Genomic DNA, 24,130 nt, shown 5'->3' with positions numbered 1-24,130 from the left:
TTTATTCTGGATTTTCGTTTTTCTTTCAGCGCTGAACGTGAATTCTTTGCTCATCAGATATGCTGCAACCCCATGGTGGGTGTGGATTTCCAATGTATGGCACATTATCATGTGGGCTGTTTTTCCAATAGCTTTTGCCACTGCAGCCACATACCTGGAGCATGTGGTTTGTCCTTCTTCAATGTGGTCCAGTTTGGAGGAGTGATACATCAACACTCTACTCTCCCCCTCTAGGTTCTGGAAAAGGATGGATGATGTAAATCCTTCTTTTTCAGATACATCCAGATGGAACTTGTTTTTTTTAGTCAGGTGCTGTTAAGGCTGCTGCCACTTAGAGATCTGTTTTCAAGAGTGCAAAAGCCTTTGATGGTACGAGCCCTCTCCACGTTCAACATCTTCTATCATAGATCTGGCCCGTGCCAGTGACTCCCTAAGGTCTCGCTCCTCCTCCTCTTCATCTTGTCCTGTTCTGTTCTCACCTTCATCGTCCTTGCTGTGGTTCCCTCTTAATGAGGCCCCAGAGGAGCATTGTCCTGGTGGCGACCATGACCCTTCCGAGATTATTTGACTATCCCCCCGTGTTCTGTTTCTGAACCAGTCTGGGTTTGGAGTGGAAGAAAACTGAATCAGCTCTCTGTCTTCTCTCTTCAAAGGGCCTGGTTGAGACCCACCATGTCCCTGTAGTGAGGCGGGGTTCGAACCCCCCCCACGTCCCTGTGTGTGTGCTCTGTCCCTTTCCTCCCTTTCTCGATGATCAGGCCTCTCTTCACACACGAGTTGCCCTTCTTGGATCCCCAAAGTCATGCTTCCTTTTAGGTGTCCTTCATGCACCACAAACACTGGTGCCTGTACCACAGCAGGGGTCAAAAAAGGGTTTTGAGGGAGGTGGCTGAATGGATTTTGAGAATAGGGAGGTGGTGTTATTTTCTCTCCCTGTGGCAGTTCCGGGTATAGTTGGGTGGGGGCCGATGGGGCTGCTGTGGTGGTAGGTGGGGCGTCATTATTGTTGGGCCTGCCCTCTTTGGTGTCAGATGGAGCTTCAGTGGCCACCCCCATCATTTCAGGTTTCCTGTAAGGGAGCGCTCTTCTGATTTCCTCAATCGCCCATGTGCCTATTTTTAGCTCTGCCTCTGCTTTCTCCCTCTGTTTTGTACCTTCCTTTTTGAATAAGTGGTTCTTATTCCTTTCAACTTCACTTTCTATCCCTTCCTTCACTACTTCCTCTAATTCCTTCTCCATAGTGAGGAGTTGCCCTTTTGATGGGGCCACCCCACTGAGGTATCCTGCCTGTGTCCATTTTAGCCTCACTCCTTCCCACACCTTCTTAACTTCCTTATACTGCATCTTTCCCCCTGATCTATCTTTCATTCTCTGATCTAAGTATTCATTGAATTTGTGTTTGGGGACGGTGGTCGTGGCCATTTTGTCGTTAAGCTATGTCTGGCTCTATGCTATTTTGGTGCACTTAGCCCATCACTGGCCAAAACTAGCAATGTATCTCTGGTGCTGACACAGTCTTATCTCTGGTGTCTGTCTCCCCCTTGTGTACAAAGAATTTTATTGCTTTATGTTTGGCGAATTAATTAAATACTTTCCCAAAGTATTTCGGCAATATCCTTTTGGAACAATCTACTAGTATTATCTAGCGCTTCTATTTTAAATATAATAATAATTTTAGGAACTATTTTCAAAAAGTTATTATTCGTTTTCACTTTTTCGATTATTTAAATACTTTGCCAAAACATTTCAGAAATGTCCTTTCGGGACATTATATTAGTATATTCAAGCGTTTCTAGAATAAATATTTAATTAATTCTAGGACTCATTTTTCTCAAAAACTAATTAAAAAACTGAAAACTCAAAAACTAACTTAATTAATTAAATACTTTCCCAAAGTATTTCAAACGTGTCCTTTTGGGACAATATATGGTGTATCCTAGCGCTTCTAGAATAATTATCAACTGAATTCTAATTCTTAAATCAATCCCAACAGCACGAGAGAGAAAAATCAAGTCAACTTCTCAACAGAAAATAACTGCTTCACAGTAGACTCGGCGGTCACTTCAACACAGCCTCAACTTAGCATATGGCTAATTAGTAGCAATCGGTCTCGTGGAACGTTCAATCACTCACATTAATTTGGAGAGTTTCAGGTTTAATACCATTACTCCTAGTTCAAGCTTAGATTTATCACCGATGCTCCTAGTTGAAGAATATTTCGACTAGTCCCAGATTACTAATGCAACTTGAATCCCGATATGCCAAGCTTAGATTTATCACCGATGCTCCTAGTGGGGTGCCATTTCCACTAGCCCCAGATTACTAATACGACTTGAACAGACTACATTACATTTCAACACTTTGAGTTTCAGGTTTAATACCATTACTCCTAGTTCAAGCTTGGATTTATCACCGATGCTCCTAGTTGAAGAATATTTCGACTAGTCCCAGATTACTAATGCAACTTGAATCCCGATATGCCAAGCTTAGATTTATCACCGATGCTCCTAGTGGGGTGCCATTTCCACTAGCCCCAGATTACTAATACGACTTGATTTTATACTTCGCAAATATCTTTACACAATGCCTTAGATTCTAAACAATTCCACATAAATTTAGCAACAATTCACACTCACCACAGTACTTCTGATCATTGAATTTAGATATTGGCTATAATACAATATACAGATTTTGATTAAACAGGCATCTGCTTACCTTTTAGTTTCGAGCTCTTTTGATCAGTTTCCTGGGTGAGTTGAATCGCGATTCTCCTTCAAAACAGGTCACCTCTCCTTCTCGAATCTTTCTCCCACGCGTCTCCTGTCTGATCAACTTTCTATTGGACCGAAATCAAAGATGTCTTAACCATCCTCTGCTTACCAAGTTCTGTTGATAAAACGTTTACTGGAGACAGGAGAACAAGTGGAGACATAGGACGAGGTGGATAATTGTATAATAAGGCAGGTTTATTCAAGTGTAAAAATATTAGGCAAAGCGTGCAGCACGGCTCCTTTCTGTCTGATTCGTATGGAATCGTCTGGGAAAGAGAGAGTTTAAACAGTTGTACAGTTTTATATAGGCAACAAGCAAAGTAGGTTGATCTTGTCGTCTGGCCTTCCGATTGGTCGATCTGGGTCGTGGGTAATCCTGTTCGGCCTGATGTCGACGTTTCCATTGGCCCTTCCCACAGTTCATTGTCTTAAAGTCTCATCCTTGAGCAGAATGCATGTGAATCTGTTTTAACAGAGTCCTATTCATGGGGGAGGGTTGAGTATGTGGGTCTGTGGTTACTTAACAAGGTACAAAATGTGGGGGTATAGTGGGGGATGGGTGGATGTTGTGCCAAGTTATAGCTTATGTTGAGAAGTGGTTATTAAAACAAGTTACCAGTATCTTATACAATTTCTTACAGTATCTGCTTCTATAAACCAATGAGGAGATGGGAGAGGCAGGACTTGCCCCACGTTCAGCGTCACAAATAGAACTGACTTCTATTTTAGTGATTGGCAGCAGACGCTCGTTTGTGTGCACAAGCAGTGTGGATGCAATAATTGAATAACATGTACAGTGGGGAGAACAAGTATTTGATACACTGACAATTTTGCAGGTTTTCCTACTTACAAAGCATGTAGAGGTCTGTAATTTTTATCATAGGTACACTTCAACTGTGAGAGAAGGAATCTAAAACAAAAATCCAGAAAATCACATTGTATGATTTTTAAGTAATTAATTTGCATTTTATTGCATGACATAAGTATTTGATACATCAGAAAAGCAGAACTGAATATTTGGTACAGAAACCTTTGTTTGCAATTACAGAGATCATACGTTTCCTGTAGTTCTTGACCAGGTTTGCACACACTGCAGCAGGGATTTTGGCCCACTCCTCCATACAGACCTTCTCCAGATCCTTCAGGTTTACGGGGCTGTCGCTGGGCAATACGGACTTTCGGCTCCCTCCAAAGATTTTCTATTGGGTTCAGGTCTGGAGACTGGCTAGGCCACTCCAGGACCTTGAGATGCTTCTTACGGAGCCACTCCTTAGTTGCCCTGGCTGTGTGTTTCGGGTCGTTGTCATGCTGGAAGACCCAGCCACGACCCATCTTCAATGCTCTTACTGAGGGAAGGAGGTTGTTGGTCAAGATCTCGCGATACATGGCCCCATCCATCCTCCCCTCAATACGGTGCAGTCGTCCTGTCCCCTTTGCAGAAAAGCATCCCCAAAGAATGATGTTTCCACCTCCATGCTTCACGGTTGGGATGGTGTTCTTGGGGTTGTACTCATCCTTCTATTCCTCCAAACACGGCGAGTGGAGTTTAGAGCAAAAAGCTCTATTTTTGTCTCATCAGACCACATGACCTTCTCCCATTCCTCCTCTGGATCATCCAGATGGTCATTGGCAAACTTCAGACGGGCCTGGACATGCGCTGGCTTGAGCAGGGGGACCTTGCGTGCACTGCAGGATTTTAATCCATGACGGCGTAGTGTGTTACTAATGGTTTTCTTTGAGACTGTGGTCCCAGCTCTCTTCAGGTCATTGACCAGGTCCTGCCGTGTAGTTCTGGGCTGATCCCTCACATTCCTCATGATCATTGATGCCCCACGAGGTGAGATCTTGCATGGAGCCCCAGACCGAGGGTGATTGACCGTCATCTTGAACTTCTTCCATTTTCTAATAATTGTGCCAACAGTTGTTGCCTTCTCACCAAGCTGCTTGGCTATTGTCCTGTAGCCCATCCCAGCCTTGTACAGGTCTACAATTTATCCCTGATGTCCTTACACAGCTCTCTGGTCTTGGCCATTGTGGAGAGGTTGGAGTCTGTTTGATTGAGTGTGTGGACAGGTGTCTTTTATACAGGTAACGAGTTCAAACAGGTGCAGTTAATACAGGTAATGAGTGGAGAACAGGAGGGCTTCTTAAAGAAAAACTAACAGGTCTGTGAGAGCCGGAATTCTTACTGGTTGGTAGGTGATCAAATACTTATGTCATGCAATAAAATGCAAATTAATTACTTAAAAATCATACAATGTGATTTTCTGGATTTTTGTTTTAGATTCCGTCTCTCACGGTTGAAGTGTACCTATGATAAAAATGACAGACCTCTACATGCTTTGTAAGTAGGAAAACCTGCAAAATCGGCAGTGTATCAAATACTTGTTCTCCCCACTGTATGTTTACATTCATTTTGCAACGCGAGCGATGTGATCAGCATGTAAGGATCCTGAACACGTTCTACAGCTGCACCTGTACCGGCTCTCATATGGCTCATCGACACAGGACACAGTGCTGTTCTCTTCCACGGTTTATTCTGCAGACATACAACACAATGTGTCAACTTCAGAGCAACTGCAAATCCGTCATGAAATCTGAGTGACATGAAATAAAAATAAATGTACACTTCACGAGGTGACTAACCTCATTAGCAAGGAAAGTACAGGACAGACGCTAGCAAGCCTTTAGCGTACAGCAACGTGCTAACTTTGTAAATGTCCATTAAATTGTAAATACAGGACACAACTCTGTAACACTATCACATAACATGTCCACATCGATAGTAATTACAAAACAATATAATTTTCAGCCTAACATACATCAGATATCTTTTTAAAAGTTAAAACACTGGGTGCAGCATGGAGAACGATACATACCTCCATCAGAGTTTAACAACTCTTTGGCTGGATGCTGCGTGATCACAGAGATGCAGTTACACAAACAATACAGCAGGTGTCGCCACAACTGTTCATACATATACATAACCTGGCTGCTTAATTATGACAAAACTCACACAACTTAAGGATATCTATTTCAACCCTGTTACACACCATTGAGAGCATCTTGACTGGCTGCATTACCGCTTGGTACGGAAACTGCAATGCACCCGACCGCAAGTCGCTACAGGGGCTAGTGCATACCACCCAGTACATCACTGGGGTCGAGCTCCCATCCAGGACCTCTATACCAGGCGGTGTCAGAGGAAGGCCCAAAATATTGTCAAAGACTCCAGCCACCCAAGCCATAGACTGTTCCCTCTGTTATAGCACGACACCAGTGCACCAAGTCTGAAACCAACAGGACCCTGAACAACTTCTACCCCCAAGCCATGACTGCTAAACAAGACTGCTAAATAGCTAATCAAATGGTTACCCGGACTACCTGCATTTACCCTTTTTTAACTCTCCGGCACTGATTCTGTGCACACACACTGGACTAACACACCTACACTGACACCACAACACACACATAGACAGACACACACACAGCATACGTCCACAGACACACACATAGACAGACACACACACAGCATACGTCCACACACACACTCATAGACAGACACACACACAGCATACGTCCACAGACACACACATAACATGTGTGTAACATGTATACTGATGCCGCACACACACATAGACAGACACACACACACACAGCATACGTCCACAGACACACACATAACATGTGTGTGACATGTATACTGATGCCGCACACACACATAGACAGACACACACACACAGCATACGTCCACAGACACACACATAACATGTGTGTAACATGTATACTGATGCCGCACACACACATAGACAGACACACACACACAGCATACGTCCACAGACACACACATAACATGTGTGTAACATGTATACTGATGCCGCACACACACATAGACAGACACACACACACAGCATACGTCCACAGACACACACATAACATGTGTGTAACATGTATACTGATGCCGCACACACACTTTCTCACACATACGCTGCTGTTACAGCTCAGTCTATCATCTATCCTGTTGCCTAGTCACTTTACCCTTACCTACAGTACATGATTCCATATGTGTTATTTCATAGTGCTGATGTCTGCGCTATTATTCTACAATGTAGAAAATAGTAAAAATAAAGAAAACCTTTGAGTGAGTAGGTGTGTCCAGACATTTGACTGGTGCTGTATATGTATATTTTTGTATCTTTATTTTTAACTCTGCATTGTTGGAAAAGGACCCATAATTAAGCATTTCACTGTTAGTCTACACCTGTTGTTTACAAAACACATGACAAATAAAATTTGATTTGATGATTATATATCTATCTATATATATATATATATATATATATATATATATATATGCAATGGTGAAGCACAAACGTTATGATCAGGGTATGTGGCTCTATCATGTTCCACATGTTCCTTTTTCATTCCTCTAGCAGTTCCCTTTTGACACCGCTAGAGGGCGATGGTGACCTAGGAGAGATTCAAGCCATTGGGTGGGATTGGGAAGCTAGTGATGTCCATCACAATGACTTCTCCTCTACTACAGACCATATACATACGGCTCCTCTCTCACCTATGCACAGGTACAACAACGCAAAACTAATTATTGTGAAATTGATCATAAAAAGCCCTCAGTCAGCAAGCACCATTCATTATTTTCCTCCCATTGGAAGGTTGACCAGGTGAGGTCAGAACAGCAGAAACATGTGATTGGTTTAGCCTTGGTCCAGGGCTTTAGTGAGACTTTCTCAATGAACATTGATGCAGGGCGTTAGTAGAGGAATGTACGTTAAGGCCTTGGACCACAGCTCTAGAAAACACTGGGGTTAAAGTATCAACCCCTTGTAACAAAATTACAGTTTAGAACCGGTGTCTATCCCGGGTAAACACTGCAGAGACATAGTGCATCTCAGATTAGTCGTGTGCTGATATAGGATCAGTTTGGCTTTTTAGATAATAATGCAGAGACATAATACATCTCAGATTAGTAATGTGTGCTGATCTAGGATCAGTTTGGCCTTTTAGATAATAATGAAGGACCTCAGCCACCCGAGCCACTGCCTGTTCACCTCGCTACCATCTAGAAGGAAGAGACCGTACAGGTGCATCAACGCTGGGACAGAGAGACTGACAAACAGCTTCTATCTCCAGGCCATCAGACTGTTAAACAGTCACCACTAGCCAGCCTCCGCCCAGTGCCCTGCCCTGAACCTTAGTCACTGTTACTAGCCTCCCCCAGTACCCTGCCCTGAACCTTAGTCACTGTTACTAGCCTCCCCCAGTACCCTGCCCTGAACCTTAGTCACTGTTACTAGCCTCCTCCAGTACATTTACATTTAAGTCATTTAGCAGACGCTCTTATCCAGAGCGACTTACAGTACCCTGCCCTGAACCTTAGTCACTGTTACTAGCCTCCCCCAGTACCCTGCCCTGAACCTTAGTCACTGTTACTAGCCTCCCCCAGTACCCTGCCCTGAACCTTAGTCACTGTTACTAGCCTCCCCCAGTACCCTGCCCTGAACCTTAGTCACTGTTACTAGCCTCCCCCAGTACCCTGCCCTGAACCTTAGTCACTGTTACTAGCCTCCCCCAGTACCCTGCCCTGAACCTTAGTCACTGTTACTAGCCTCCCCCAGTACCCTGCCCTGAACCTTAGTCACTGTTACTAGCCTCCCCCAGTACCCTGCCCTGAACCTTAGTCACTGTTACTAGCCTCCCCCAGTACCCTGCCCTGAACCTTAGTCACTGTTACTAGCCTCCTCCAGTACCCTGCCCTGAACCTTAGTCACTATTACTAGCGTCCCCCAGTACCCTGCCCTGAACCTTAGTCACTGTTACTAGCCTCCCCCAGTACCCTGCCCTGAACCTTAGTCACTGTTACTAGCCTCCTCCAGTACCCTGCCCTGAACCTTAGTCACTATTACTAGCGTCCCCCAGTACCCTGCCCTGAACCTTAGTCACTGTTACTAGCCTCCCCCAGTACCCTGCCCTGAACCTTAGTCACTGTTACTAGCCGACTACCACCCGGTACTCTACCCTGTACTTTAGAGACTGCTGCCCTATGTACATAGAGTCATTGAACATTGGTCACTTTAATAATGGAACACTGGTCACTTTAATAATGTTTACATACTGTTTTACCCACTTCATATGTATATACTGTATTCTAGTCATGGCTTATCCAATATAACTACTGCTGTACACACCTTTTTTATTCATATACTGTCCATACTGTCTATACACACCATTATATATATATATATATATAAATATATACACTGAGTGTACAAAACATTAGGAACACCGTCCTAATATTGAGTTGCACCCCTTTTTGCCTCAATTCGTCAGGGCATGGATTCTACAAGGTGTTGAAAGCGTTCCACAGGGATGCTGGCCCATATTGACTCCAATTCTTCCCACAGTTGTGTCAAGTTGGCTGGATGTTGTGAAAAACCCAGCAGCGTTGCAGTTCTTGACACTCAACTGACATGCCTGGCACCTACTACCATACCCCGTTCAGAGGCACTTAAATATTTTGTCTTCAAATCAAATCAAATTTAAAAAATGATGGTCGCATATACATACAGGAAAGTATACCCCTTTACTTTTCCCACATTTTGTTACGTTACAGCCTTATATTAAAATGGATTAAATAAATGTTTTTCCTCATCAATCTACACACAATAGCCCATAATGACAAACCAAAAACAGGTTTTTAGAAATGTTTGCAAATTTATACAATATTTTAAAACAGAAATAACATATTTACATAAGTATTCAGACCCTTTGCTATGAGACTCAAAATTCAGCTCAGGTGCATCCTGTTTCCATTGATCATCCTTGAGATGTATCTACAGCTTGATTGGACACCACATGTGGTAAATTCAACTGATTGGACATGATTTGGAAAGGCACACACCTGTCTATATAAGGTCCCACAGTTGGCAGTGCATGTCAGAGTAAAAACCAATCCATGAGATTGAAGGAATTGTTCGTAGAGCTCAGAGACAGGATTGTGTTGAGGCACAGATCTGGGGAAGGGTACCAAAAGATTTCTGCAGCATTGAAGGTCCCCAAGAACACAGTGGCCTCCATCATTCTTAAATGGAAGAAGTTTGGAACCACCAAGACTCTTCCTAGAGCTGGCTGCCCGGCCAAACTGAGCAATCAGGGGAGAAGGGTCTTGGTCAGGGAGGTGACCAAGAACCTGATGGTCACTCTGACAGAGCTCCAGAGTTCCTCTGTGGAGATGGAAGAACCTTCCAGAACGACAATCATCTCTCCAGCACTCCACCATTCAGGCCTTTATGGTAGAGTGGCCAGATGTAAAAGGCATATGACAGCCCGCTTGCCGTTTGCCAAAAGGTACCTAAAGACTATCAGACCATGAGAAACACGATTCTCTGGTCTGATGAAACTAAGATTTAACTCTTTGGCCTGAATGCCAAGTGTCACATCTGGAGGAAACCTGGCACTATCACTATGGTGAAGCATGGTGGTGGCAGCATCATGCTGTGGTGATTTTTTTCAGCGGCAGGGACTGCGAGACTAGTTAGGATCGAGGGAAAGATGAACGGATCAAAGTACAGAGAGATCCTTGATGAAAACCTGCTCCAGAGCACTCAGAACCTCAGACTGGGGCAAAGGTTCACCTTCCAACAGGACAACAACCCTAACACACAGCCAAGACAACGCAGGACTGGCTTCGGGACAAGTCTCTGAATGTCCTTGAGTGGCCCAGCCAGAGCCTAGACTTGAACCCGATCGAACATCTCTGGAGAGACCTGAAAATAGCTGTGTCGCAACGTTTCCCATCCAATCTGACAGAGCTACAGGATCTGCAGAAAAGAATGGGAGAAACTCCCCAAACACAGGTGTGCCAAGCTTGTATCGTTATAGTCAAGAAGGCTGTAATCTCTGCCAAAGGTGTTTCAACAAAGTAACGTAACAAAATGTGGAAAAAGTCAAGGGGTCAGATGTCATTGCAAAGTTGATTTGGTGCCAAGAACAGGGTGTCCAGGTCTGTCAGCGCCATCTTGTCAATCATCCTCTGGATGGCACACATATACAATCCATGTGTCAATTGTCTCAAGGCTTAAAAATCCTTCTTTAATAAATCTTCAAGATCGGTGGGTCCCCTGCGGGACATTGAGCTAACTTGCGCTAATGCGATTAGCATAAGGTTTAAAGTAACAAGAAAATTTCCCAGGACATGGACATATCTGATATTGTCAGAAAGCTTAAATTCTTGTTAATCTAACTGCACTGTCCAATTTATAGTAGCTATTACAGTAAAATAATACCATGCTATTGTTTGAGGAGAGGCACAGTTTTGAACATGAACAGCTATTAATAAACCAATTAGGCACATTTGGGCAGTCTTGATACAATATTTTGAACAGAAATGCAATGGTTAATTGGATCAGTCTAAAACTTTGCACATACACTGCTGCCATCTAGTGGCCAAAATCTAAATTGCAGCTGGGCTGGAGTAATAAATGAAGAACGATTGTTTTTTTCTTTGTATTATCTTTTACCAAATCTATTGTGTTATATTCTCCTGCATTCCTTTCACATTTCCAGAAACTTCAAAGTGTTTCCTTTCAAATGGTACCAATAATATGCATATCCTTGCTTCAGGGCCTGAGTTACAGGTAGTTCGATTTGGGTATGTCATTTTAGGCGAAAATTGAAAAAAACGGGTCCTCCCCTTCATCAACATTGATTGAAGTGATTTAACAGGTGACATCAATAAGGGATCATAGCTTTCACCTGGATTCACCTGGTCAGTCTATGACATGGAAAGAGCAGGTGTTCCTAATGTTTTGTACAGTAAGTGTATCTATATTTATACTTCGGACTCTGACATTGCTCGTTCTGATATTCTTAATTTTTTTTGGTTTACTGTTTGGATTGTGTGTGTATTGTTCTGTATCACTAGGTATTATTACTGCACTGTTGAAGCTAGAAACATACGCATTTCACTGCACCTGCGATAACATCTGCAACCATGTGTATCCGACTAATAAACATCGATTTGATTTGAATAAGATTGGATGGGGAGACCTAATCCTAGATCAGCCCTGCTACACTGATCCTAGATCAGCCCTGCTACACTGATCCTAGATCAGCCCTGCTACACTGGTCCTAGATCAGCCCTGCTACACTGATCCTAGATCAGCACTGCTACTCTGATCCTAGATCAGCACTAATACACTGATCCTAGATCAGCCCTTCAACTGTAATCCTAGATCAGCCCTTCAACTGTAATCCTAGATCAGCCCTTCAACTCTAATCCTAGATCACCACTGCTACACTGATCCTAGATCAGCATCGCTACACTGATCCTAGATCAGCCCTCCTACTCTAAGACTCTTGATACAAACAGTGATGATATGAGCACACACTTCAGAGGATCTTCTCATTATGTGCCTACAGTATAAAGCACTTGTTTCTCTGGACAAGTGGCTCTATATACCGTAGGAAAGAAACCCTGCTTATCCATCCATCCTCTTATCTCTGTGTCCCTCCCAGCTCCTCTGCAGTACAGCCACTGACACATCTTTATCCTGTGTCTGCAGTACAGCCACTACTCTCCCCAAAGCCAGTGAGGTACGGGAATCATACCAGTCTACTCTGTCCCAGTGTCCTTATCAGTGTAAAGTCTGCTGCCCCCTTTCCTCTGTTCTATGGGTGCAGGCGAGAGCTCCTGTTGAACCCACTGGAGTTCCTCCCTCGAGGTGGTCCCTGCCCACCGGCCCACACCCCTAGTGCACCGACTCTGGCTATACGGTCCCATTCTACTGTTATTGGTTTACAGGCCAGGTAAAGCTCAGTGCTGTGTGTGCGTGTGTGCGTGCGTGTGTGTGTGTGTGCGAGCAAGAGTGTAAAGGTTGCTAACCTGAGGTTTAGTGATCATAGTAGATGCATTCAATTTAGGATGTATTCTTGAATGATTTTAGTCATTGTAAATGTGGATCTGCATTCATCACTGAATTCATCAGTCCTAGCTGTTCCCTTCACCCTGTCGGTCCCACCTTCTTATGCCCTCCTCCTGTCCCCCTGTCTTCCTGTTTTACTGTCCTGTCATCTCCTCTTCTGTCCTCTCCTCTCCTGTCCTGTCTTACCTTATTATGTCTTCCTGTCCTGTCCTGTCCTCTCCTCTTCTCTCCTCTTCTGTCCTCTCCTCTCCTGTCCTGTCTTATCTTATTATGTCTTCCTGTCCTCTTCTCTCCTCTTCTGTCCTGTCCTCTCCTGTCCTGTCCTGTTCTCTCCTCTTCTGTCCTCTCCTCTCCTGTCCTCTCCTGTCCTGTCTTATCTTATTATGTCTTCCTGTCCTCTTCTGTCCTGTCCTATCCTGCACTCCCCTCTTCTGTCCTCTCCTGTCCTCTCCTATCCTGTCCTGTCTTATATTATTATGTCTTCCTGTCCTCTTCTCTCCTCTTCTGTCCTGTCCTATCCTGTCCTGTCCTGTTCTCTCCTCTTCTGTCCTCCTCTCTCCTCTTCTGTCCTCTCCTCTTCTGTCCTGTCCTGTCCTCTCCTCTTCTGTCCTCTCCTCTTCTTTCGACTCCTGTCCTGTCTTACCTTATTATGTCTTCCTGTCCTGTCCTCTCCTCTTCTGTCCTCTCCTCTTCTGTCCTGGCCTCTTCTGTCCTCTCCTCTTCTGTCCTGTCCTCTCCTGTCCTTTCCTCTCCTCTCCTCTCCTGTCCTGTCAACCCCTTGTGTTTCCATGACTACCTCGTTAAAAGAACCCCGCACAGGTCACCTGAGGGGACGGTCTCTCAGTCCCTATTGGATGCCTTGCTCATTACGCCTATCACCACCCTCCCGCCCCTCCGTCTGAGGAAGAAGAAGCGTCGGAGTGTTAGTGCCTTACACCTGCCCAACAACAAGAGGTAGAGGGTGACATCATTGTGTGATGTAATGTATGGCGATCACTCACTCTACCCTGTAGACTGAAGACCTGTTGACATGAACCATTAACGATGACTGATTACTTATGTCACAATTTCCCCATGACGGCATGTTATAGCGTGGGTCACTAACTAACAACCGTATCTAACAAAACAAAAAAATACATAACGAAAGGCAGCTAGAGAGAACGCTGCTCTTTCCCTCGACTCCATATCGACCTTGTTAGATCAGAAGAGCACGAATAGATATTAGCAATATGGTGGAAATTCCATCCAGCCTTTAAGAAGAGGTCTAGTCAAGGTCAAATTAAAGATCAAATCAAGCTCCATATGACCCCTTTTGAAAACCTTTCAGACCTACAGGAGCGCCTACAGATGAGGGGCTAAGGATTCATTTGGAATTGATTGAGAGTCTTCGGCTATTCCCAAATGGCACCCTATTCCCTATTTAATATACTATTTAAAGTGTACTAAGTAGTGCACCCTTGCATAGTACACTTTAAATAGTGTACGAAATAGGGATTAGTGTGCATTTGGGAATAGCCTACTTAGTGTCAACAAAGAGCCGTCTATGGGAGTTGAACTGTAAAGCCACCGCCTCTGAAATGCAGGTCGCTAGCCGCTTGACAACAGCCGAGTTCCCTCAGCACGCTGCAAATGGCGACAGCCGTGTTGTGTCTCTGAGAAGACCTTGCGGACAAGCTATGATCCCGCCGAAACAATTTGGCATGAGACGCATTTGGGCTGAGTTCAAACGTGACAGTAGGCATACAGAAGTGTTTAGAACAAGTGTGGCAGTATGTGAGATCTGACATTTGTCCAGGAAATAGCCACGCTCATACATGTCCATCTGTGTGTGTGTGTATATACTGCTTGTGTATGGGTATACTGTATGTGTGTGTGTGTGTGTGTGTGTGTGTATACTGCTTGTGCGTGGGTATACTGTGTGTGTGTGTGTGTGTGTGTGTGTGTGTGTGTGTGTGTGTGTGTGTGTGTGTGTGTGTGTGTGTGTGTGTATGTGTGTGTGTGTGTGTGGGTGTGGGTGTATGTGTGGGGGGGTGTAGTGTGGTGTGTGTGTGTGTGTGTGTGTGTGTGTGTGTGTGTGTGTGTGTGTGTGTGTGTGTGTGTGTGTGTGTGTGTGTGTGTGTGTGTGTGTGTGTGTCGGTGTGTGTCGGTGTGTGTCGGTGTGTGTCGGTGTGTGTGTGTCGGTGTGTGTCGGTGTGTGTAGGTGTGTATCGGTGTCGGTGTGTGTGTGTCGGTGTGTGTCGGTGTGTGTCGGTGTGTGTCGGGGGGTGTCAGGAGAAGCAGTTGGACATCTGACAGCTTTGTTATTAGAATGACAGTCCTGTGTAGTTGGCATGTGTTTATGAGATACATTGATCACCTCTTGTTAGTAACTACTTAGATATTTGAAATGTGTTGCTCAGATAATATTTCTCATGTAACGAACTTGGCACAAGCCGGCTTGTCCAATTAAAAAGTGTTCTTTTGACATACATGTGCAGTGTAGTGCCCACTGTCTCCACTGCTGTTAACGATGTGACACCAAACTAAACAGGGGAAAGGGGAGAGCTTCGTAACCTCACTTCAAAGCTTGAAATGTCTCCACTGGTGCGATCAAATGGGTACTTCTTCTATACCGTTACTGGCTGAGACGTTGTCAAGCGGTTACTTGTGGATGCAAGGATCTGAGATTCAGTAATGATTTACGGGGAAAGAAGCTACACAGTTAAGGACAGTGACACACATTTGTTGGACTAGGTAACCATAAACTAACCCACTGTAGGTAACCATGGTGAATAACCATAAACTAACCCACTAGGTAACCATGGTGAATAACCATCATTTAACCCACTAGGTAACCATGGTGAATAACCATAATGTAACCCACTAGGTAACCATGGTGAATAACCATAATTTAACCCACTGTAGGTAACCATGGTGAATAACCATAATTTAACCCATTGTAGGTAACCATGGTGAATAACCATCATTTAACCCACTAGGTAACCATGGTGAATAACCATAATGTAACCCACTAGGTAACCATGGTGAATAACCATCATTTAACCCACTGTAGGTAACCATGGTGAATAACCATAATTTAACCCACTGTAGGTAACCATGGTGAATAACCATAATTTAACCCACTGTAGGTAACCATGGTGAATAACCATCATTTAACCCACTGTAGGTAACCAAGGTGAATAACCATCATTTAACCCACTGTAGGTAACCATGGTGAATAACCATCATTTAACCCACTGTGGTGTGCATCCTATTCTGTCATCACTGTTTCACCCCTCATTTTCCTTTTAATTCCTCTGTTTCTCTCTTTCATTCCTCATCCTCCCTTCTTTCTCTGTCCAAGAGTCTCCTGGCACCAATCAGTCACTGATCTGGGTGACCCCAACCTCTCCTCTCCTGTCAATGCTGTCTATATCTTTAGGTAAACATGGAATTGAATTGTGTATGAATATAACAAAGTTAATGTGTGTACGCGCTAGTATGTGTGTGTTACAGTATTTTCTCTGTGAATCCTCTCCTTAGTGTATCTACACAGAAGTGCACATCAGACATCATGTGAACAATGAGGGAGACATTGTGTGGTTCAGGCCGAGGATGCAAAAAGGTCCAAGCACTACAGTACCTCCGGGGTGAAGTTTTCCCCTTAGGTACAGATCTACAATCAGAGATCATTGTGGACTATATTTTGCATGGGTCCTCAGATACCTCAAAAATTCTACAGCTGCACCATCGAGAGCATCCTGACTGGTTGCATCACTCCCTGGTATGGCAACTGCTCGGCTTCCGACCACAAGGCACTACAGAGGGTAGTGGGTACGGCCCAGTACATCACTGGGGCCAAGCTTCCTGCTATCCAGGACCTCTATACCAGGAGGTGTCAGAAGAAGGCCCTAAAAATGTTCAAAGACTCCAGCCATCCTAGTCATAGACTGCTATCTCTGCTACTACACAGCACGCGGTACCGGAGTGCCAAGTCCAGGTCCAAAAGAGTTCTTAGCTTCTACCCCCAAGCCATAAGACTCCTGAACAGCTAATCAAATGGCCACCCAGACTATTTGCATCCCCCCCGCCCTCTTTTACTCTTCTGCTACTCTCTGTTTATTATCTATGCATAGTCACTTTACCCTTACCTACATGTACATATTACCACAATTACGTCAACTAACCGGTGCCCCCGCACATTGACTCACACATTGAGTACCCCCTATATATAGCCTCCACATTGACTCTGTACCGGTACCCCCTGTATATAACCTCCACATTGACTCTGTACCTGTACCCCCTGTATATAGCCTCCACATTGACTCTGTACCTGTACCCCCTGTATATAGCCTCCACATTGACTCTGTACCGGTACCCCCTGTATATAGCCTCCACATTGACTCTGTACCGGTACCCCCTGTATATAGCCTCCACATTGACTCTGTACCTGTACCCCCTGTATATAGCCTCCACACTGACTCTGTACCTGTACCCCCTGTATATAGCCTCCACATTGACTCTGTACCTGTACCCCCTGTATATAGCCTCCACACTGACTCTGTACCTGTACCCCCTGTATATAGCCTCCACATTGACTCTGTACCGGAACCCCCTGTATATAGCCTCCACATTGACTCTGTACCTGTACCCCCTGTATATAGCCTCCACATTGACTCTGTACCTGTACCCCCTGTATATAGCCTCCACATTGACTCTGTACCGGAACCCCCTGTATATAGCCTCCACATTGACTCTGTACCTGTACCCCCTGTATATAGCCTCCACATTGACTCTGTACCTGTACCCCCTGTATATAGCCTCCACATTGACTCTGTACCGGAACCCCCTGTATATAGCCTCCACATTGACTCTGTACCTGTACCCACTGTATATAGCCTCCACATTGACTCTGTACCGGTACCCCCTGTATATAGCCTCCACATTGACTCTGTACCGGTACCCCCTGTATATAGCCTCCACATTATCTCTGTACCGGTACCCCCTGTATATAGCCTCCACATTGACTCTGAACCGGTACCCACTGTATATAGCCTCCACATTGACTCTGTACCGGTACCCCCTGTATATAGCCTCCACATTGACTCTGTACCGGTACCCCCTGTATATAGCCTCCACATTGACTCTGTACCGGTACCCACTGTATATAGCCTCACTACTGTTATTATACTGCTGCTCTTTAATTATTTGCTACTGTAATTTTATTTTTTTACTAAAGACTTAATTGTTGGTTAAGGGCTTGTAAGTAAGCATTTCACTGTAAGGTCTACACCTGTTGTATTCGGCGCATGTGACAAATAAAATTTGATTTGATTTGATTTTGATCTTCCCCTACCTCAATCCTAACCTTAACCATTAGTGGGGGAAATGCTGAACTGACCCAAAATCAGCGTCTAGGGGAAACTTCCCACTACACATTACAGTTCAGCTGTGCAGGGATCATTCCATGGTGGAGCTGGCTTCAGCGTTTCAATGAAGTGTGTCAATACAGAGCCAGGGCAGCTGGTAACATACAGTAGCAGCTCCTTTGGTGGGATGCCAGCTCCATACACAAGTGCTGAGTCGCCGTGGACAACCGATCTCCTCATCTCCGTAACCAAGGCGGCCGCTGTTGCCATAACACTCAGCTCCTCGGGGAGCCATAAGCAGACATGGTGGAAACAGACTAGAGAACCAGCCTCAGCAACTTCAGCAGTTGGCATGGCACTACTGTACATCATGGCTGTAGTATTCAATGTGCCTTTTTTTGGGCCCACCCAAGTATCTGAGTTCCTCACACACAGCGACTCTTCATAGATGACTCATTTAATGGGTGATCAGGCAGAGTGGAGGCCTGCACAAGACATTAGGTGGTAAGAGGTGTGTCTCCCCTCCGTCAGCACTCTGGTGTTCTTGGATGTGTCTTGACGTGAAGTGGGAACCTCGTCTACTTCCGAGTGAACAAAATGTAGTATACTACAGTTATGGGCACTATAAAGTTAGTTTTTTTCTGGTGACCAATTAACGCTAAAAAACGCCAGATGTATGATGTAATGGTGCTACTAGTAGGGTGAAGTTACCCCTATACACTGATCTTGGGTCAGTTTAACATTTTCCCCACTAATGCTTAATGTTAGGATTGTCGGAGAGGGAAACTGATCCTAGAGCTGTACATAGTGGAAACGTGATGTGTGTGAGCTGGTATGACTATTGTAGTACACAGCGAGGGACAGCTGTGACACACTGGTCTGGATACGAGTCTGTTGTTACTGCAGTATTCACACAGAAGTTGGCCTGAGCTTCGGTTGGTTCTCTCCAACCTTTTTTTCTTCTCCTCAGGGGCTTGATACCTTTCGTTGTTTGTATTTGAAAATCCAACAGTTGTATTGGAAGAGGGCGACGCTCGGGGGCTTTGTGGGTGTTTGAGTGAGAAATAGACAGAGGAAAACCAATCAGTAAAAAGCACAGCCCCCCCTTCATTATCGCCCCGCATCTTGCCTACAACAGCATGGAGCCTTTCCAGACTCTGAAGTCAGGAGGACTTGGAGTTAGGTGTCAGGCAGACTGGTATGACTAACCCTCTCTTCCATGTTTCCTTGCAGTGAGGAGGTGGAGGAGCCAGAGACCAGTTCTCACATGTCGTCTGCAGTCAAGACCATGACCAAAGGACCTGCTGGCAGCCCCAACAACTCCATCACCTTTACCACCACTCAGGGTAAACTGTGTGAGTGGGTGGGTGTGTGCGTGACCAATAAAATTTGATTTGATTTGACCAGCAAAGCACCATCGCACCAACACACCTCCTCTATGCTTCACGGTGGGAACCACTCATGCAGATATCATCCCTTCACCTACACTGCGTCTCACAAAGACATGGCGGTTGGGACCAAAAATCTTAAATTTGGACTCATCAGACCAAAGGACAGATTGCTCGTGTTTCTAGGCCCAAGCAAGTCTCTTCTTCTTATTGATGTCCTTTAGTAGTGGTTCCTTTGCAGCAATTCGAGCTCTAACCACTAGGCTACCTGCCGCCCACTGCCACCCCCATTTGAGCCAATCAGTTGTTGTGTCAAGGTAGGGGGGTATACAGAAGATAGCCCTATTTGGTAAAAGACCAAGTCCATATTATGGCAAGAACAGCTCAAAAAAGCAAAGAGAAATGACAGTCCAACATTACTTTAAGACATGAAGGTCAGTCAATCAGGAACATTTCAAAAACGTTGAAAGTTTCTTCAAGTGCAGTTGCAAAAACCATCAAGCGTTATGATGAAACTGGCTCTCATGAGGACCACCACAGGAAAGGAAGACCCAGAGTTACCTCTGCTGCAGAGGATAAGTTCATTACAGTTACTAGCCTCAGAAATTACAGCCCAAATAAATGTTTCACAGAGTTCAAGCAACAGACACATCTCATCATCAGATGTTCAGAGGACACTGCATGAATCAGGCCTTCATGGTCGAATTGCTGCAAAGGAACCACTACTAAAGGACATCAATAAGAAGAAGAGACTTGCTTGGGCCTAGAAACACGAGCAATGGACATTAGACCAGTAGAAATCTGCCCTTTGGTCTGATGAGTTGGAAGGTTGCAAGATCGAATCCCTGAGCTGACAAGGTAAAAATCTGTCGTTCTGCCCCTGAACGAGGCAGTTAACCCACTGGCCATCATTGAAAATAACAATTTGTTCTTAACTGACTTGCCTAGTTAAATAAAGGTAAAAGAAAAAAAATGCATTAAGAAGGAAATAAATTCCACAATTAACTTTTAACAAGACACACCTGTTAATTGAAATGCATTCCAGGTGACTACCTCATGAAGCTGGTTGAGAGAATGCCAAGAGTGTGCAAAGCTGTCATCAAGGCAAAGGGTTGCTAGTTTGAAGAATCTCAAATATAAATATATTTTGATTTGTTTAACACTTTTTTGGTTACTACATGATTCCATATGTGTATTTCATAGTTTTGATGTCTTCACTATTATTCTACATTGTACAAAATAGAAAAAATTAATATAAACTCTGGAATGAGTAGGTGTGTCCAATCTTTTGACTGGTGCTGTATATATATTTTTCTATCTTTAATATACATAGAGTAAAGCATCCACTTCCAACAGTGGTATGCCTGTATGTATAAAATGTATATATTTGTTTTCTTTGAATGAAGAAGTTAATCAGAGCAAGGTGCATGAAGTTCCTTTCATAGTGGAATTAATGGCATGCACATTAAACTGAAAATAGTTTTAAAATAAACTCACGATGAGGACATAAATTGAATTAAATCTGGTGTGTTAGATATTTTGATTGACTCATATGGTTTTATCCTTTTACAGAAATGTTTGGTTTGAAATCTTATAGTGTGAAATGGTGATTTACTGAGGCTGAAGTGAATTCTGTTGCGGTCTGTTAGTGAAAAAAGAGTGTTATTTTCCATGGGCTAAGCGTGACATATTTTTCCATTAATCCCATTAAAGCCAGGCTTGCTGGCCCACTTTGCCTTTTCTCCTCCGTTGAAGATGTATACGCTCCACTCCATAAGAAAAAAATATATTTACTGAGGGAGCTGTGAATAAAGGTTAGAGCCCCAGCCCCAGCCCAACTCTAACCCCAGCCCCAGCACAACTCTATCCCCAGCCCCAGCCCAACTCTAACCCCAGCCCCAGACCAACTTTAACCCCAGCCCAACTCTATCCCCAGACCAACTCTATCCCCAGCCCAACTCTAACCCCAGCCCCAGACCAACTCTATCCCCAGCCCAACTCTAACCCCAGCCCCAGACCAACTCTATCCCCAGACCAACTCTATCCCCAGACCAACTCTATCCCCAGACCAACTCTAACCTCAGCCCAACTCTATCCCCAGACCAACTCTAACCCCAGCCCAACTCTATCCCCAGCCAAACTCTAACCCCAGCCCAACTCTAACCCCAGCCCAACTATCTCCAGCCCCAGACCAACTCTAACCCCAGCCCAACTCTATCCCCAGCCCAAATCTAACCCCAGCCCAACTCTAACCCCAGCCCAACTCTATCTCCAGCCCTAGACCAACTCTAACCCCAGCCCAACTCTATCCCCAGCCCAACTCTAACCCCAGCCCAACTCTAACCCCAGCCCCAGACCAACTCTATCCCAGACCAACTCTATCCCCAGACCAACTCTATCCCCAGCCCCAGACCAACTCTATCCCCAGACCAACTCTATCCCCAGCCCAACTCTAACCCCAGCCCCAGACCAACTCTATCCCCAGACCAACTCTATCCCCAGACCAACTCTAACCCCAGCCCAACTCTATCCCCAGCCCAACTCTAACCCCAGCCCAACTCTAACCCCAGCCCAACTCTATCTCCAGCCCCAGACCAACTCTAACCCCAGCCCAACTCTATCCCCAGCCCAACTCTAACCCCAGCCCAACTCTAACCCCAGCCCCAGACCAACTCTATCCCCAGACCAACTCTATCCCCAGACCAACTCTATCTCCAGCCCCAGCCCAACTCTATCCCCAGACCAACTCTATCCCCAGCCCAACTCTAACCCCAGCCCCAGACCAACTCTATCCCCAGACCAACTCTATCCCCAGACCAACTCTATCTCCAGCCCCAGACCAACTCTAACCCCAGCCCAACTCTATCCCCAGACCAACTCTATCCCCAGCCCAACTCTATCTCCAGCCCCAGACCAACTCTATCCCCAGCCCAACTCTAACCCCCAGCCCCAGACCAACTCTATCCCCAGCCCAACTCTATCCCCAGCCCCAGCCCAACTCTATCCCCAGCCCCAGACCAACTCTATCCCCAGCCCCAGACCAACTCTATCCCCAGCCCAACTCTATCCCCAGCCCCAGCCCAACTCTATCCCCAGCCCCAGACCAACTCTATCCCCAGCCCCAGACCAACTCTATCCCCAGCCCAACTCTAACCCCAGCCCAACTCTATCTCCAGCCCCAGACCAACTCTATCCCCAGACCAACTCTATCCCCAGCCAACTCTATCCCCAGCCCCAGACCAACTCTATCCCCAGCCCCAGACCAACTCTATCCCCAGCCCCAGACCAACTCTATCCCCAGACCAACTCTATCCCCAGCCCCAGACCAACTCTATCCCCAGCCCCAGCACAACTCTATCCCCAGCCCCAGCCCAACTCTAACCCCAGCCCCAGACCAACTCTAACCCCAGCCCAACTCTATCCCCAGACCAACTCTATCCCCAGCCCAACTCTAACCCCAGCCCCAGACCAACTCTATCCCCAGACCAACTCTATCCCCAGACCAACTCTATCCCCAGACCAACTCTAACCTCAGCCCAACTCTATCCCCAGACCAACTCTAACCCCAGCCCAACTCTATCCCCAGCCAAACTCTAACCCCAGCCCAACTCTAACCCCAGCCCAACTATCTCCAGCCCCAGACCAACTCTAACCCCAGCCCAACTCTATCCCCAGCCCAACTCTAACCCCAGCCCAACTCTAACCCCAGCCCAACTCTATCTCCAGCCCCAGACCAACTCTAACCCCAGCCCAACTCTATCCCCAGCCCAACTCTAACCCCAGCCCAACTCTAACCCCAGCCCCAGACCAACTCTATCCCAGACCAACTCTATCCCCAGACCAACTCTATCCCCAGCCCCAGACCAACTCTATCCCCAGACCAACTCTATCCCCAGCCCAACTCTAACCCCAGCCCCAGACCAACTCTATCCCCAGACCAACTCTATCCCCAGACCAACTCTAACCCCAGCCCAACTCTATCCCCAGCCCAACTCTAACCCCAGCCCAACTCTAACCCCAAACCAACTCTATCTCCAGCCCCAGACCAACTCTAACCCCAGCCCAACTCTATCCCCAGCCCAACTCTAACCCCAGCCCAACTCTAACCCCAGCCCAACTCTAACCCCAGCCCCAGACCAACTCTATCCCCAGACCAACTCTATCCCCAGACCACCTCTATCCCCAGCCCCAGCCCAACTCTATCCCCAGACCAACTCTATCCCCAGCCCAACTCTAACCCCAGCCCCAGACCAACTCTATCCCCAGACCAACTCTATCCCCAGACCAACTCTATCTCCAGCCCCAGACCAACTCTAACCCCAGCCCAACTCTATCCCCAGACCAACTCTATCCCCAGCCCAACTCTATCTCCAGCCCCAGACCAACTCTATCCCCAGCCCAACTCTAACCCCCAGCCCCAGACCAACTCTATCCCCAGCCCAACTCTAACCCCAGCCCAACTCTATTCCCAGCCCCAGCCTAATTCTAACCCCAGCCCCAGACCAACTCTATCCCCAGCCCCAGACCAACTCTATCCCCAGCCCCAGACCAACTCTATCCCCAGCCCCAGACCAACTCTATCCCCAGCCCAACTCTAACCCCAGCCCCAGACCAAATCAAATCAAATGTATTTATATAGCTTACATCAGCTGCCTAGAAAGGCCAAAACCTAGGAAGAAACC

General features: G+C 45.8%; 1 protein-coding gene across 13 annotated transcripts in view; it reads left to right on the top strand.

The window, feature by feature from the left end:
• Positions 1 to 24,130, top strand: part of pdlim5a (PDZ and LIM domain 5a) — a 126,547-nt gene that overhangs the window by 92,920 nt on the left and 9,497 nt on the right. For 7 of the 13 annotated variants that reach the window (XM_071404229.1, XM_071404238.1, XM_071404237.1 and 4 more), the window contains 5 exons: positions 7,205 to 7,354; positions 12,306 to 12,596; positions 13,520 to 13,666; positions 16,056 to 16,133; positions 19,294 to 19,406. In XM_071404229.1, coding sequence (XP_071260330.1) covers positions 7,205 to 7,354; positions 12,306 to 12,596; positions 13,520 to 13,666; positions 16,056 to 16,133; positions 19,294 to 19,406 — 779 coding nt within the window. Of the gene's footprint in view, positions 1 to 7,204; positions 7,355 to 12,305; positions 12,597 to 13,519; positions 13,667 to 16,055; positions 16,134 to 16,234; positions 18,031 to 19,293; positions 19,407 to 24,130 lie in introns of those variants that run through there. The other 6 variants (XM_071404240.1, XM_071404239.1, XM_071404234.1 and 3 more) reach the window with 5 other exon arrangements.

Source organism: Salvelinus alpinus, chromosome 5 (genome assembly GCF_045679555.1).
Source record: "Salvelinus alpinus chromosome 5, SLU_Salpinus.1, whole genome shotgun sequence".
Lineage (NCBI taxonomy): Eukaryota > Metazoa > Chordata > Actinopteri > Salmoniformes > Salmonidae > Salvelinus > Salvelinus alpinus.
This window is presented reverse-complemented; position numbering and strand designations above follow the sequence as displayed.